Source organism: Dendronephthya gigantea, unplaced genomic scaffold (genome assembly GCF_004324835.1).
Source record: "Dendronephthya gigantea isolate DGI-Jeju-01 unplaced genomic scaffold, DenGig_1.0 000004F, whole genome shotgun sequence".
In the NCBI taxonomy this organism is placed as follows: Eukaryota; Metazoa; Cnidaria; class Anthozoa; order Malacalcyonacea; family Nephtheidae; genus Dendronephthya; species Dendronephthya gigantea.
Window position 1 is genome coordinate 861,407 of NW_021163014.1, and position 16,354 is coordinate 877,760.

The 16,354-nt window shown below is 36.6% G+C and overlaps 1 protein-coding gene across 1 annotated transcript; it reads right to left on the reverse strand.

Annotated features, from left to right (window-relative positions):
• Window positions 1-1,198: 1,198 nt before the first annotated feature.
• LOC114544423 lies at window positions 1,199-8,881 on the reverse strand. Its single transcript, XM_028563075.1, has 8 exons — window positions 8,679-8,881; window positions 3,601-3,689; window positions 2,585-2,676; window positions 2,311-2,489; window positions 2,110-2,184; window positions 1,864-1,986; window positions 1,640-1,774; window positions 1,199-1,342 (listed from the first exon to the last, which is right to left on the reverse strand). Exons 2-8 carry the CDS (start codon window positions 3,642-3,644, stop codon window positions 1,199-1,201), a joined length of 792 nt encoding a protein of 263 aa, XP_028418876.1. The 5' UTR covers window positions 3,645-3,689; window positions 8,679-8,881.
• Between the last annotated feature and the right edge of the window lie 7,473 nt (window positions 8,882-16,354).

The following is a 16,354-nucleotide window of genomic DNA, read 5'->3' on the forward strand; positions in this document are numbered from 1 at the left end:
ATTGCATCAACATTGATGATTCAACAAGCTTCAACAACATTGTTAACAATACTGTCCCCAGGGTGCAGCACAACATTGTTCACTCCTGATGCGACAACCTGATCAATTTTTGGCCGTGTACACGCGTAAAAATTGATCAGGTTGATCATGATTGTTCGATTAACAATGTCTCAACAATATTGTTATCATGATTGAACAATGTTGTTAAAGTAACAATCGTTAACAACATGTTCGAACAATATTGTTAACGATTGATGAACGAACAATACTTGTTGCAACATGTTGGAACAGGCGTCAACATGGTTGATGGAACATGCTTGTTAAATGCTGTCAGAACAACTTGTTCACGACTTGTTCGTTCATCAGGCCTGAACAATATTGTTCGAACATGCGTCAACAATATTAATGAACAAACAACCTGTTTTTTATTGTTCGAACAACCGGAAACAATATCGTTGAATATTAATTCAGAGTCGGAAGGGTTGCAAAGGGATTGAAGGGAATAATTGGGAGCTTATTTTGATTAACGATGGTACGATTGGGATCAATCGGATGCGCACGCACACCAGACTTCCAAAAGACCAAAACGTGTGACAGATATCCAAAACGACAGTGCGTTTTGGTAAATATCCGAACAATTTCGTCGTTTGTCAAGAAAATATATATTGATTAAAGTCGAAAACTACACGGAAGCTATTTACGATCGCATTTGCATAAACAGAAATCATTTTGTTCGTCCTATTTTTTGTCAGGCCGTGAGGCCGACTTTAAAGTTGTGTCACACGTGCAATCGCAGTTGTTCGAGTCGTTTGTATTGTTTTTAGGCAAGATTCATCGAAACTGTTATCCGTTCGCATTTGATCAGGTATTAAAGTTGCATGAACCATATGGTAAAACTTAGTTTTTGTGGCAAGAACTTATAATAGACTACGTGTTTCAGATTTCTGGTGTGAAACGGTTGACGTTGGTACGAAAGTTCAAAGTGAAAGTACTGTAGACATAATATATATTTTCATGTAATTATTTAATATTTATAGATTGGTAAAAATGCGGTGGACTTGGATTGGTTATAAGATAATTCTGTTCAGTCAACTATACAAAAGAAAATTTATAGTAAGTATTTAATAAATAGTTTCATTTTACATTATCACAAAAGTGATTTAATTAAAAAATATTCAACACATTTAATAATTTTAGTTCATTCCTCATTTAAAATTTCACCCCATTGAGATGCAGTTGGGCCTCGGCTTCCATATGTTGTATCTTTCCATGTTTGGAAGTTAATCCAAAATTTCTCATCTTTCTTACAGTCATCTCTCCCATACTCAGCAACATAGATTCTCTGGGAAAAGGAAGGATAATATGGTAATAGTTTGATATAGTCAAAAAATGAAAATTGCTCAAGATTGACTCATCATTGTCTAATCTCAAATCACTTTGTTCTCTTTAGCTTATACATGTATCATATGGTTATGAGGATAGAGATGTCTATAGTTTTTATTTTTGTTGCATATTGTGCTTATGTGAGTACATTTATTATATATGTCTTTTGATAAAGAATTGATGTGATAACTAACAAGGCTTTTCAAAATGCAGGAGTGCAAAATACATCAAATGATGATAAGCATTAATATCATACCACCAGAGCAGTTTCTCGAAGCACAGACTTCTCCAGTAAAGAGTTGAACCTCACTCCTAGAAGGCCACATATTTTCGAAGCCAACTCCTTGGTTGTGGCCTTTGCAAGGGCAGACCAGTTACCTATTCCAAGAACCTAAGGAGCCAAAGTGAGTACATTTAATTCAAATTTTCATCACTATCATTTACAATCATGATTTAAAATTTGGATTTATAAATGTATACCCTTCTTCTCTCTTCTGCTCTCCAATAGGTGAATTTTGCCTTTTCGAAGACATCCACTTTGGTCATTGCTTCAGCAACTGTAAGACCATATGGTGAGTCCTGGAACTCCATGTGCAATTGCTCCTATGTAAAAACCAAACCATTACATATACTGTTTAAAACATAAAGTTAATATATTTTTCATAGTAAATGAACATAGAATTTACTAAAAGTAAATATAATACAGTTATACAGATATAGGCTTACAGTCTTGCTTTCATTTATCTTTGAAAACCGCCCAAGTTGTATATAGGCTTTTGCTAATATTTTCGTGACATTTGCCTGTTATATAAATTTTGAATTTATTGTTAAACATTAATTAATATAATGAAGACATATGAGAAATATACAACATCATGCATTATTGATTTTCATTTATAATTTGTTTTTCGGAAAACCAATGCTTACTGCATGACTTGACTTGGCCAGGTCAAATTGCTCAGCACCAAGTTTGGAAGCCAAGTGTTTCATGGTCTTCTCTATAGAGCCCTGACGCTTTTGCACATCCTTCACAAGGTCTTTCAGTTCCCGGAGCTCTCTTAACAAGATGTCATTGGTACCCTCATTGGGGTCTTGCGTTTCATCGTCTTAAAAATACGAGATGTCAAAGTGAATGCTTATACCTCTCATACAAATAACTCTATACTGTTTATTTAGAATGATTATTTTTAATATTGCGTACCTTCGAACAAGCTTTGCGGGACGTTTCCTCGGGCATAGGGTCCTCTCGTCCTCTGGTTAAACATGACGTCGTCTGCGAGCAAGGCATTTCGGCTACAGAGTTTAAAAGGCATAGGCGTACGAGGCGGGGGGGCTGGGGGGGCTGCAGCCCCCCCAGTTTAGTCAGAAATAGTCGGGCAATTTATATTCACGAGTCGGGCAATTTATACTTAAGTGAATTTGGTCTCCACACTACATAAAAATTTTTAAGAATGCTCAAATATGGTAGAAAATGGTAGAATATATATGCTTGCAGCTTGCGTAAACCCGAATTAAAGAAAACGAAAATAATTGAAATAAACATGCTTTTCCGTTTGTGCCACTGGCTACCCTATGTGCCACAACTGATTGGCGCAGCAAAACTCACCATGTAGTTACGAAACAAATCTATCGTTCTGTAAGTTTGTAACTTTACTAACTTTTATAGCAACTGTGCAAAATTTAATCCGAGATTTAATCGTTGATAGACCTCAGAATCCTGACTTTATTCTGCAAAATCTCACGCGGAAAATGCAGGAAATCACATTTGCAGGTCGCTAATTTTCAAAAATTTTCGGGGGGGCATGCCCCCGGACCCCCCTATATAGTATGCCACACGCTTTCGGCTTTCGCATCTCGGCTCTCCAAAACACTGACTCTGGCTACGCCGCTGCCTAAACTCAGCAAAACGATTTCCCTTTCCGACTACGCGCTTCGCTATGAGTGGAAATCAACTTATCAAATTTCCTAAATAATGTGAAGGCAGTTAAAGTTTCGTCATAGTACCCAAGCAGAAAATTGTATTTCAGCGTTTATACGTTCCAAAATACCGGGGGAGCAGACCTCTGGACCATCCTTGTTTTTTTCGGTCTCGGCGCTCGTCGGGCAGAATATCCCCCGCCCCCCCAAAATTTCTAGGCCCGTACGCCTATGTTAAAAGGACATGTATATACAATGAAAACGAACTCCAGTTGTAAAATGAATTACACTTTTTGTCACCTGTTTGAAGGTCCAAATGTTCGTAGGTCGTTGTATTGTGCCATATCTTCTTGAAAATAGCTTGAAAACCTTCGCGTTTTGAAAAAAAACTAAAGCAAATAACTTTAATTGAATATTGCAGTCTTTTGTTACTGTCAAGCGCACTGGCACGGGCTTTGTTATTGTTTTGCATATTTTTAACCAATCAGGAAGCAGCAGCTTGATAAATGAACCAATCAAAATCTTTGAAATAAGCTGTAATCACTAATTTAACGCGGCGGGAAAAGATTGCAGCAAACCACTGAGCTATAATATAATTCCTGGAGGACCGGCCCGCGACCAAAAAGTGAAGCAAAAAACATGGCGGATTTTGGCGTTTGCTGACGCCAGATTGACGCCACTGGTTCCTATTCGCCATGGTAGTTACCACTGACCAAGGCTCAATTCTGCGCCCGCTACAAATGCACTCCCCCCTGGTTTTTGTTAAAAATAGTATTCAGTTCTCATTATTATATTTTACGAAAAAAACTTAATTAAACGTCAGTCGATATTTTTGAACTGAACACTTTTTGATCAGATATGTTCGACGTTTTTGTGAAGATATCAAAGTCGTACACGTTACTTCTGTCAAAAACAGGAAACAAATAACAGATAAATAATAAAGCTTCAAGAAATTTGCCGAAACGAAAATGCAGTACGTTGACTGACAGGTAAATATATTATTCATAAATTTCATTTTTTAGATAAAATTTCACCATTTTTTTTCGTTAACAGTCTTTAGATAGATGTCGTTGTTTGTATATTTTAATATTTGACCAAAAGACGGCGGCACGAGAAGTGAAATGTATAGTTTGAAGTTTGAACAACTACTAAAAAGATTACCCTATACTTTGGAAGTAATTTATTTTACATATTACATACATATATTACAGGCATTTTCTTCCAAAGAACGCTAGAAGGTAACATGATGTAAATTCAAATCCAAAGAAACAGAGACTAAGAATCATTGGGAGGATGAAGATGTGCAATTTCAACCAAGGGTAGCCTGCCTATTTGTTTAGCTGGATTTCATTAGCCAGAAGAAATAGTTTTTCTGTACTGAACTATATCAGCATATATGTATATTGATGAGCTTATTAGCTTAACCTATAAGGATGAACTATTAAATTGAAAGCTTCCAGCAGTCAGCACCATGCAGTGGTCAGCATTGTCTGACTGCACAGGCCATGCCTTTCCATGGTATAAAACCAATAATTATGGCCCTGTGCAGGTCATATGCTTTTCTATATTTGCAAATGATAATGCAGAGGCTGCATTAAGGAAGATTAGAACCAGGGATGTTTATAGGCCAAGATAGCCATGGTAATTATTATTGATTATATGCAAAAGGGGCTTACCACTTACCAGCTTCTCCCAGATTAGCCTGCAATGACTGGAAAGGTTCTTTGGAAATGAAATAAACAAAGCCTTACCAATTGTAATATTTATTTTCTTTTAATAAAACATTGTAATTTGTAAAAATAATAAAACAGTTTCTGTATTTAAGAATGTGTGTAGTTCCTGGGTATAATAGTATGGTTGTCTCAATTTAATTCTCCAGAATTTTGCATAACATGCCTCCACTTGATCTACCAAACCCTATGTTATCCCTGCAAAAAGAAAGATATGTCAGAGATTAACTGTATGTATATAATACACCCTGTAAGTGTTGACAAAATTAGTACAGATAATTTAGTGTCAGCTACTGAGGCCATGATGATGCCTCAGTTGGAAGTGTGAGTGAATTTAGGCAAGTTATTGTCAGACCTCGCTCCTTCAGATTATATTTTTGTTCCTATTGCATCCTTTATATACTTTGATCTAATATATCTTGTATGATTTTTCATGAAAAGATGGGCTATAGACACATTGACGATTGATCTGGTTAGACCTGAGTTTTGGCTCAACTACATGGATTTAAATCAGTGTAAAATATAATGGATAAACAAATATTAATAGAAATATGTTGTAGGTAAACAAATTAAATGTTAGTAAATATATCATTTCTGTTTTCAGATCTTTCATAGCCGTCGAACTACGAAGCTAAATTTTTTACTTGACGTTCAGAGTTCAAACATCAAAATTGCGAAAAACTCTTACCTGAGTGCAAATCGCCAAAAATTTCCTCTTTAATGAGTAAATTGCGGTAGGAACAAGCAGAGCAAATAGCTGCTTCTTTGTTGAAGTTGAAAAGAACCAGCAAAAAAGGAAAAAAATCCATGTTTTTGTTCAAAAACAAAAAATTTCGTAAAAACCAAATCCTGTTTTTATCGAAAACCAGGAGGGTGCTCGCATTTTTTCATGCTTTGGATCGCGGTTGGTCAGTGGTAACTACCATTGCAAATAAGAACCAGTGGCGTCAATCTGGCGTCAGCAAAGGCCAAAATCCGCCATGTTTTTTGCTTCACTTTTTGTATTTCAAAACATTAGGAGCCGGTCCTCCAGGAATTATATTATAGCTCAGTGCAGCAAACAATCAGTGTCGCGGGGAATTTGAATTAATCAGGGCGGACTTGGACGGGCTCAAAGCAATTAAAAATTTAGTTGATTTTACGCGTTTATTAGCGTTACAAAATGAAAAAAAGAGCCTGCCGACATCGTTGCGACACCTGTTTCGTTAACTTTGAGTCGTGGGACAGGTTTTCCGTGCATTTAACGTCGCGAGGACATCGCATGAAAGAGCTCGCAACTTCAGAAACGCAAGATATCCAGCTGGTTTCTGAACCATTTGAGAGTTTTTATAGTGATCTTACGAACAGCCAGGACGTTTCCTACGTTCCGGACTACGATGCTATGGACCTGAGCAGCTCCGAGAGTGAGTTGAGCGACATTTTTCAGGATCTTTCAAGCGACTCCGAGGAAAGCAGCAACGACGACGAAGAAAACGAGCCTCGACAATCCGAGCACGGCCGCGGATCATCTTTTCCATTTCCGTCGGATATATTTTTTTTGTTGTATAGCTATGTGCACAACGTTTCAAGGCCAAAGGTATTTTTCTGTAATATTTTTAGGATAGTAGATTTAAACTGGAATATTTGTTTTTGCCGCCTGATAAATATCATGTTGATGCAACATTGTTCGCTTAACAAGTTGATGACAACTTGCGACAACTTGTTGCATTTTACGCGTGTAATATGGGTTATTGAGAAGAGAGATGTCAAAATTCAAATAAGCATTATTAAATTATAAGCAGCATTATATTGCATAAGCGCCGTTTCTCAAAGCAGTTCATTTTTGAAAAATATGCAACTTTGTACCACTTTAACGTCTCTCTGAATAAAAGCAAATTTCACTTCAGCATTCAGGGCAGCTTTTGTGAGAAAGTTGATTGGTATAGTAAAAAGTCCCGTATAATTGTGCGTATATTGCTGTTACTTTTGAGGGTATGAGGAAACCTCGAATCTCTAAAAGAAGTAAAAACAAAAAACCGGAATCTTTGCAATGTCCAGGTTTTAGTACTTCCAGCTTTCGCGATTCCATTTTAGGGTCAGGGATTATGGCTATAGCGTTATCCACTTTATAGCCATTGATAGTGCATACACAGAAATCTATATATCCCTGCGTCTAAATCTAACGCAATAGCAATTCTTATAAAATCGACTGTCTACTTTCAGTCTCGGGCAGATTTGGATTTTCTCCGGATGATATTCAAGAAACTTCAGGCAGATGTTCCTTCCCTGAACTCCGTTCTTAATTTTAAAATCGAAGAAGCCGAAGAGTTGCTACAACCGCAAAAGGTGTGCGCGCAAATAAAATTAACCATTTTGAAAAACAATCGCATTCATGTGAGCACTTGTGGATACAATTTTTATGTAATTTCATCTTTATTTCAAGGATTATTATAACGGTAATCCATATTATTGGTTGCGGCCTTCAGATATCGTTCGACTTCAACTTGCGATACCAGCTAAAGCAAGCGCTCTTACGAGATACCCAGAAGAGACTGACACATACATTTATGAAATGCCTCAGGTTAGATTATCATCATAAAGTCATATGTATGTATATATATATATATATATATATATATATATATATATATATATATATATATATATATATATATATATATATATATATTTTAATCGCTCTATTAAATTTTGATATCGAGCACTCTTTCTTCTTGGATACTTTACTTAATTGTATATATATATATATATATATATATATATATATATATATATATATATATATACATCGGCTACATAATTATATTCTTAGTTATTACACAGTACTTTTCCTTTAAACAGGGACGCAAGTGGTTGGAAAATAATGACTTTCAAAGTTCATCAATTTCTTTGAACGGAGTGCTATATTTCCTAAAAGATATTGTGAGATTTTTGTTTAACGGAGATGTATACACAGGAAAGCTCATCAAGTTCTTCACTAAGGTAACTGGGTGATTTATACAGATAAATTTCATTATCGAATATAATTTTTTTTTCTTGCGGTCCGGATTCATATTTTAGCGTTTCATGCAATCTGATTGGCTACGCGAGCGGTCCGTATGAGGCCGTACGGACCGGTCGAGATTTAAAGCACAGAGCCAACACTAAAATATGAGTTTGGACCACAAGAAAAAAAGAAATCTATTATTTACCAGTTTAGTCGGTCTCAAAAACGTCCCTCGGCCTTCGGCCTCAGGCTGAAGCTATATCTATCAATAATTCAACATTTCATCTTATCTCAAGCACAGCATACTATTTAAACTGAATCTCGTGCTCATTTCATTCTTGTTCATACTCTCTCTACAGGTTGTCTCCAACGAAACGACGATGATGACGACGGTAGAATACATGCATGCATGATGAAGGGCATGGAAGTTAATGCTTATGTCCAGACACTAATGTGACCATCCCTACTTCTAATATCCGGACTAAAGTCGATCTTCATTATTTTCAAATCAAACATAAGTATGTTAACGGACAAGCCATGGCAGTATCTGTGCAGGTCAGTGTGTGGAAGCAATCACTGTTCTGAACCTCAAATATGTTTTCCGAAATTTGATGTTTGTTCGGTACTGTAATACTGCATTTGTAATGTAATTAAACTTTACTCACATGCAGTTCCCATTGTTTGAAAAAACACTTTTTACAGGAAGCCAAAGACGCCCTTCAGGTTCACATGGATAAATCACGAACAGGTGGAGAAAATCCGTCCTCTGTTGTCCCATTGCTCGTCTTCAGCGATGAAACAAGTGGGAACACTACGAAAAAGTGGAATCGGTTGGAGAGTTTCTCTATGAGCATGGCAGGCCTTACACGCAAGGAATTCCGTAAAATGGAGAATATTCCTTTTCTAAGCACTTCCAATATTGTTCCATCAGTTGCACTTGGGAAATCTATTGCCCGTGACCTAGAAGGTAGATTTAAAAGTTTAATGAAGGTACCCAAAATGTTTTGTAATGAGAAGTTCGAAAATGAGTGGTATTTTACTTTTTTTGTAGAACTAGAATGTGGTAAAATGATGTACGACGCTTTCGTCGATAGAGAAATTCTGGTGAAGTGCCCAGTATTGTGCGTATTGGCGGATAATCCACGCGCATCAGAGTTCGAACATCACTTGGGTAGCTGCGCAAACAAGTTTTGTAGAAAGTGTAATGTAAGTGTTAACTGTAGTTAAATGTGAACATGTGACGTCGTAGATAGCAAAAGGGTCAATCTTAAATCGAGGCACGATCACCGGAGTGAGTAAATTGTTCACTGTTTGTCTTCGCACGGTGCTTTGCAGTAAATACGTGCAATTTCTTTACGTGCAACTTATACCATAGGCGACAGCGAATAATGCAACGGGCATACAAGAAATACGAACAGATCAATACGTTCAAGAAAAGATTCAGGAAATACAGAATTGTCCGTATGTTCAGTTAACAGTACATATGTACCTGCATTATGAAGACTTATTATAAAATTCAACTTGTGTTAATGTACAAAATAATTATGTACCATCGATAGATCCGAAAATCAGAAAAAAGACAAAAGAAGTGAGTATGGAGTAACGGAAAAGGGAGGAGCGTTCGATATCCTGAAGAGCTTTCGTGGAAATAAGTAAGTACGCAAATACGATATGATAAAATTAATGCCGCTTTTACGGTTCTACGTCATGTTTTATCAATGACAGCAGACTGTCTCTACATGTACAGTGTAGAGTGTCACAGAGAACTTTTGCATGTACTGTTGCAAACAAATACAGTATAATATGCGTTCTGTTTTCATTTAGCAAAACCCCTATTGAAATATTACATACCATACTTCTTGGACCTGTTAAGTATATGCTGTCCGATACGATGAAATCCTTATCCCAGGGAAGGAAGGAGCAGCTGCATGCAAAGATACAAGCACTTGACATGAGCGCATTTCCAGCCACAATACGAGGGAACATCACGAGGAACTATGGTTCGTATGTTGGAAGAGACTTCAAGTTGTGGATGCAGGTTGCTGTATTTATCCTGGAAGATATCATCCCTCATGAACAACTCTTTGTCTGGGAATTGTTGAGTGAGGTAATCATATATTGTAAACAATTAAATATTGCATTCATATATTAATTATATTGTCTAATATGAAATATCATAGATTATGTTCTGTTTTCAATGTATATTCTGACAGATATTTGCATTGGCATATTCAAGTGGGTTCGACAAAAGAAATTCAGAAGGGGCAAAGCAGTTGTTCAAGACATTTATAGATGCAGTGACAAGAATTTACCCAGAGTTTTTGAAGAAAGCAAAACTCCATCTTCTTCTTCATCTTGTTGATGATATTGAAAATCTGGGGCCTGCAAATGGATTCTCAACTGAAAGGTAAAACAAGTAGATAAATAAGGACAGTTTTAGTTACAATTAAGTGACGGCCATTTGTAATATCTACTTGGAAACTCTCATTAGGCATCTCAAAGACATACTTAGTCTAGCTAACCTTTAACACCACATTTGATTTGCTATTTTAGATTTGAAGCCTTCAACCACTTCATCCGAGGCCTGAATGTCAACAGCAACAGACATGCATCAAGCTTGGATATTTGCACAAAATTTGCAAAGTTGGAAAAGCTTCGTTTTGTTCTAAGTGGAGGAAAATGGGGAAAGCATAATGAGTGAGTAACACTGACTGATATAGTTAGTTATCATAATTTCAGTTCAGTTTTAATACTAACTTTGTATTATGTTAAAGAGCTAGATTTTCTATTATATCCTCAGATTACAAGCATCAGAATCCATTATAACTTTGGCAAAAGATCCAACCTTGCAGCAGTTTCTGAACAACACCCCAAAGAAAGAAAGTATGGGAGATAAGGATATTTACCAGCCTGGATGTCTAAGAAAAGTAAACAAATTTTCATCACAAACATATATGCAGTAGGACCATTTTCAGGTGTCCTTAAAACAAATTTCTATCATATATTCCATACATTGAATTTTTTCCTTTGTTCAAGGGAAATTATCGCAAAGGAAAGCTGATGACCCAGCCTTTAAGTGAGTGCTTGGAAGAAGCCAATGTTGAAGCTGCTGGTCTTCTCGGCCATATGAAAGCTACACCATTCAGAGCTATCATAACAGAAAAGCAGACATTAGTGAATTCAGACTCACCAATTGTATACGTGGATGATCAGCATCAGGTATACAGTATTATGCAAATATGTCATTACATTAATAGTTTATGCTGTAGTTTCACTTTTATACTGTAGTTTGCCCCTTCTCTGGACATTTGAGTCTTGAGAGTATATATAGTATGTCCTGAATGTCTTCTAATCATTCATAATTCTAAAAAAATAACACAGGAGAAAACTTAAAAACATGTCAGTGGTAAATAGTAAACAATCCAGTAATAGTTTTTTTTATCAATTAACCCCAACTATTTATGAAGAAACATACTATCCATCAAAAACTAATTCTCACACATTAATATTTCAGCATCACCTTGGTATCTTCAAAAAAGGTCTCAAGGTAGAAAACAGAGAACTGGTTGCAGTAGAGACAATCAACTTCTGCAAGGATGATGCAAACAACCAAGTCTTTGGAAGTTTTCAATGCCCAAAGGTTGAAAGAACAGGCAGTACTATAATCTTATCTCCTGACCACATAATTGACCAGGCCTGCCTCATCCACGATTGCTCTAATGGAAACTGCTCCTTCAGGGAAACAGAATCAACAGTTACTGTTGAAAGAGAAGCGGTGAAAAAAGTATTGTATAACTTTATACATAACGAAAATCACCAATACTACTTGGTGAACAAGTTTTATCTTGGAGAAACTCTCAAATATTTTAATTTTGACTAATACAATTGTTCATTATTAAACGGTAGTATCTCAAAAATATGCAAAGCTAGAAAAACTGCTTGAGATTGACAGTGCAATCAATCATATTAAAAAACTTAAGATCAATGTTTTTTAAATATTGATCTAAATGTTCTCTAAAAATACGCGATTTAGTCTCGCAACCTAATTTCTATACTTTTCCAATTTTTAAAAAAATGCCATATATTCTTGTATGGGCATATTGATTTATATTGTTCGCAGTTTAGAGTCCGAAACTAAACATGTCAAAACCTCGAGACGAAAGTTTACATTTCGTCAGAGTAGTTTATTTTGCTTTGTTTCATATAAATAAACTTTTTGATACTCTATTCTATTTGAGGAAACGTTTGCTGTAAATAGTAAAACATAATAATCATCGTATTTACCTTTGTATTCACTTAAAAGGAACATTACAGAGATGAACAGTTATGTGCTTTCTTCGTTTCTTTTCATCGTGACATGGTCACATGGAGCTCCAGAAAATGGCGGAATATTTAATTCAAAAAGTCCCCCCCCCTGGAAAATAACGAAAGAACAATGTTGTCGCAACAACATTGTTTTGAGTTGTTAAAACAGCATTGAACATGCTTGTTGAGTCATCATTGTTCGCATGTGTTGACATCCAAAATTACGGATGATATCAGGTTGATTTGGGCTGTTGCAACAACTTGTTCCGGCCTTGTTCGTTCATCAACCGTAAACAACATTGTTCGAACAAGCGTGAACAATATTGTTAACAAGCCTTGTTGACAGGGTGCAGCACAACATTGCTGCAACCTGTTTTGAACAACCGTGAACAAGTTGATATCAACTTGCATCAACCTGAGCGTTTTTAGGCGTGTATATAAAAACTAAAGGCCGGCGCACACTAGAGCTATGTGCTTAGCAAAAAGTCATTCGAGGCCATTGGCGTAAGCCAGTTGCTCTCGTGTGCGGGCGACTTTTCCGGCGACTTTGGTCATTCGTGCCACTTACGGCAAATATCTCGCATGTTTGATAATTTCTGCCTCGCGTGCCAAAATCTTTCCGTGTGCGGCAAACTGAAAGCTATCTGCTTATGGATTGTCTTAACAACGCATGCGTAATATACGAAAGTAAACATCCAAGATGGCGTACAGATCGCAAAACAAAATTATGGATGAAAGTGAAGACGAAGAGGTGTTGTTATTTTTGTCGCTGTTGCGTCGGACTAGACTAAACACCATAATCCAAGTGCTATTAATTATATTACCTGTTTGAGAAAGCTTACCAGCTATTTCTGCAAAAGCGCATTCCCGTTTCTCTCTGTTTCTAAAATCTGTAGAATTCACATCGTATAAACACCTGTATTCTTGCTAAAATCAACCAGTTTGTCTTCCAATATGGCCTCAGCCACAAATTCGTTTTGCTTTGTTTGCACCGCTATCTTGGATGTTTACTTTTGTATATTACGCATGCGCTGTTAAGACAATCCATAAGCAGATAGCTTTCAGTTTGCCGCACACGGAAAGATTTTGGCACGCGAGGCAGAAATTATCAAACATGCTAGATATTTGCCGTAAGCGGCACGAATGACCAAAGTCGCCGGAAAAGTCGCCCGCACACGAGCGCAACTGGCTTACGCCAATGGCCACGAATGACTTTTTGCTAAGCACATAGCTCTAGTGTGCGCCGGCCTTAAAAACTCTCAGATTGATGCAAGTTGATACAAACAGGATGGAGCAATGTTGTGCTGCCCACATTGTTCAGAGTTGTTATCAAGATTGAACAATATTGTTGAAACTGAATCGGGTGTAACAATATTGTTCAATATTGATAACAACTCTGAACAATGTGGGCAGCACAACATTGCTGCATCCCGTTTATAACAACTTGCATCAACCTGAGCGTTTTTACGCGTGTATAATACTAGAAATACATCCATGCAACATCTCCTCGCCATTTTAAACGAACCAAATTATTATATTTCCTGAACTAGCCAGAACGTAGCCTCTAAGCTTATATTATGAAATGACATAAACCGATAGATGATGTTTCAAATTTTTCGGAAAGGTGAAGTGAAGGTGAAGTAAAATCACCCGTTTTCCTGCTGCATTTAGTCACAGTCTATGTGAGAGTTAATACTTCACTATAGCTAAACCTTAAAAACTTCACAAGAGTACAAATTAAATCCCCTAGCACTTAACGTCGAATGTTGTTTTTCGACTATTGAATTTATGCAATGATTATGTTATAAATAGTATAAACCGCGGAGTAGACCACTTGCATAATAGACCAACTAATGAACTAGTGAACAAGAACGAAATAAAAATCACAGCAAAAAAGAGCACACTAAAATTAGTAGCATTAGCAATAGATTATACCAGCTAGGGTTACTGTTAATATTTTCGCTGTTTATTCAAGTTGATGAATTTGTCTGGTATTGATATTCTCGTCGAACGTTTTTCAAGTTCTGTTTTAATATGGCTTTTAAATATATCTGATGACATATTATCGTTAGCAGCAAGACTTAACGTTGTAAAACTGTCAACCGTCCCACCAATTATACGGGGGGGGGGGGGGTGGGGGGCGTTATAGTGACTCAATCACGTGTCTGAAAAAGAACACTCGTAAACGTCTTCCGGTGCAGTAAGCTCCGCGGAGTCCACTACCGATACTTTCTCTATAATTTAATAACTTCGCTTACAACACTATTACCTTGTTTGACACAACTCATTGTCGGACATTTATTAATAACTAATTATAATACTAATATCAATATAAATAGTTGGGATCAGATGAACATTGCATGCTATATCTAGATATGATTAACATTATTTAACAGGGGCCGGTTGTTCGAAAGGCGTTTAGCTTAAACGGTGGATAAGTTCAAAATAGAAAACCAAATTATCTATTTATTGAACAACTGAGCTGAAATATTTCGATGTAAATAGTTTAATTGTCAATTGAAGTACATATTAAATGCATAAGATGCAGGCTCAGTAATTCGCAAGATGTACGAGAGTATTCTTAAAATTTGGCTTATCCACCGTTTAAGCTAAACGCCTTTCGAACAACCGACCCCTGGACTACAATTATTAAGGTTAGGATTAGAGATAAGAAACGTACAAGAAAGTATTGTAGAATGTAAATGTAGAATATAAAATAAACAGAGAATATTACATTGGCGATGAGAATAATGGAACAAAACGCCCAAGAAGATAGTACAAATAATTATACAGACTGTGACATCGTCTCTTTCGATACAACCCATAGCAGAATTCAACCCAGACATTGAGGTCAGTGCTAGCCTCCTCCGCCGGCATCTGTTATGTATTAAAAATATGCATATTTCGCTTGGGCTAGCTGTGTTCGGGGAGCGAGAAAAAAACCTCGCCTTCCCTGACACAGCTAACCCATGCCTAATAACCTAATATAATTTAATACGTAAGAGATGCCTGCGGAGAAGGCGAAGTCAGTGCTAGCTTAGCGTCGCGAAGGAACACATGGCTTGCAGATTTTGACATGTTTCTATTCGCTAGTCGAATTCAATACAAAAACCGACAACGAGCACGCTTTATTTATCAAGCTGGCTTCCGCATCGGTGGGATATTTCGACAGTTAAATGATACAGGCGATGATGATGACTACGAGCGTGCCAAAACAAAACTTACGGAATACTTTGAACTACAAAAAAAATCGCCGTTACGAAGTATACAAATTTCGTGAAGCTAACCAGGAACAATCGGAAACTTTAGATTAATTCCATACCCGATTACGAAATCTTTCTCAAAGATGGCTGATGTTGACGTCGAAGTAGAACAACAAATAATAATGGTAGGGACTTCTTCAAGAATACGCATGCAAGAAAGCCTTAAGGGATCCCTAGTCCAAACTCAAAGATATCCTCCTGGATTGCCGCAGGGATGAGCAGAGTAAATACCAAACACGAGACATTTTTGTCACGAGACACAAACACGATGTCATTTTTGGGGCGGTTCATACCCACATCAAGGCGTTCGCCCAGCGAAAGGAAAAAGCTGTCTATACTTAGCTTATAGTATGTTTTAGAATGGTATAATTAGTATAATATGTATAATATATAATATATATCTATATTGTAATATGCATCGCAATTTAGCTTTTTAGAATAGCTATTTGATGTGTAATTTTTCAATTAATGAGAATAATAAATAAAATAATAAAAAAATAATAAGAAGAAACAAGAGAAAAAAAAAGCGGCAAACAACCTCTATAAACCCTCTTAAATCCAGTGAAAGCAATCGTTCAGACAGTACTGACGAAAATGAGGATTATCTATATTCGGTCGTAGTAAAAACACTCCTAAAGCGCAAATCCTCTTTTGACGCGACAATAGACTCTGGCGCAACAATTAATGTTATAGACAAGTCTACGTATGAGAAAATGGACGGTGTAAAGTTGAGAAGTACAAACATTAAAGCATTTGCATACACCGCTGATAAA

Bases quoted from the DNA above. Each gene is read 5' to 3' on its own strand.
- LOC114544423 (XM_028563075.1), bottom strand. From the start codon at position 3,644: ATGGCACAATACAACGACCTACGAACATTTGGACCTTCAAACAG. The intron at 2,185-2,310 runs GTAAGCATTGGT...TTTATATAACAG, and splicing joins TGGCCAAGTCAAGTCATGCA to GCAAATGTCACGAAAATATT. The intron at 1,775-1,863 runs GTATACATTTAT...TTGGCTCCTTAG, and splicing joins GAGCAGAAGAGAGAAGAAGG to GTTCTTGGAATAGGTAACTG.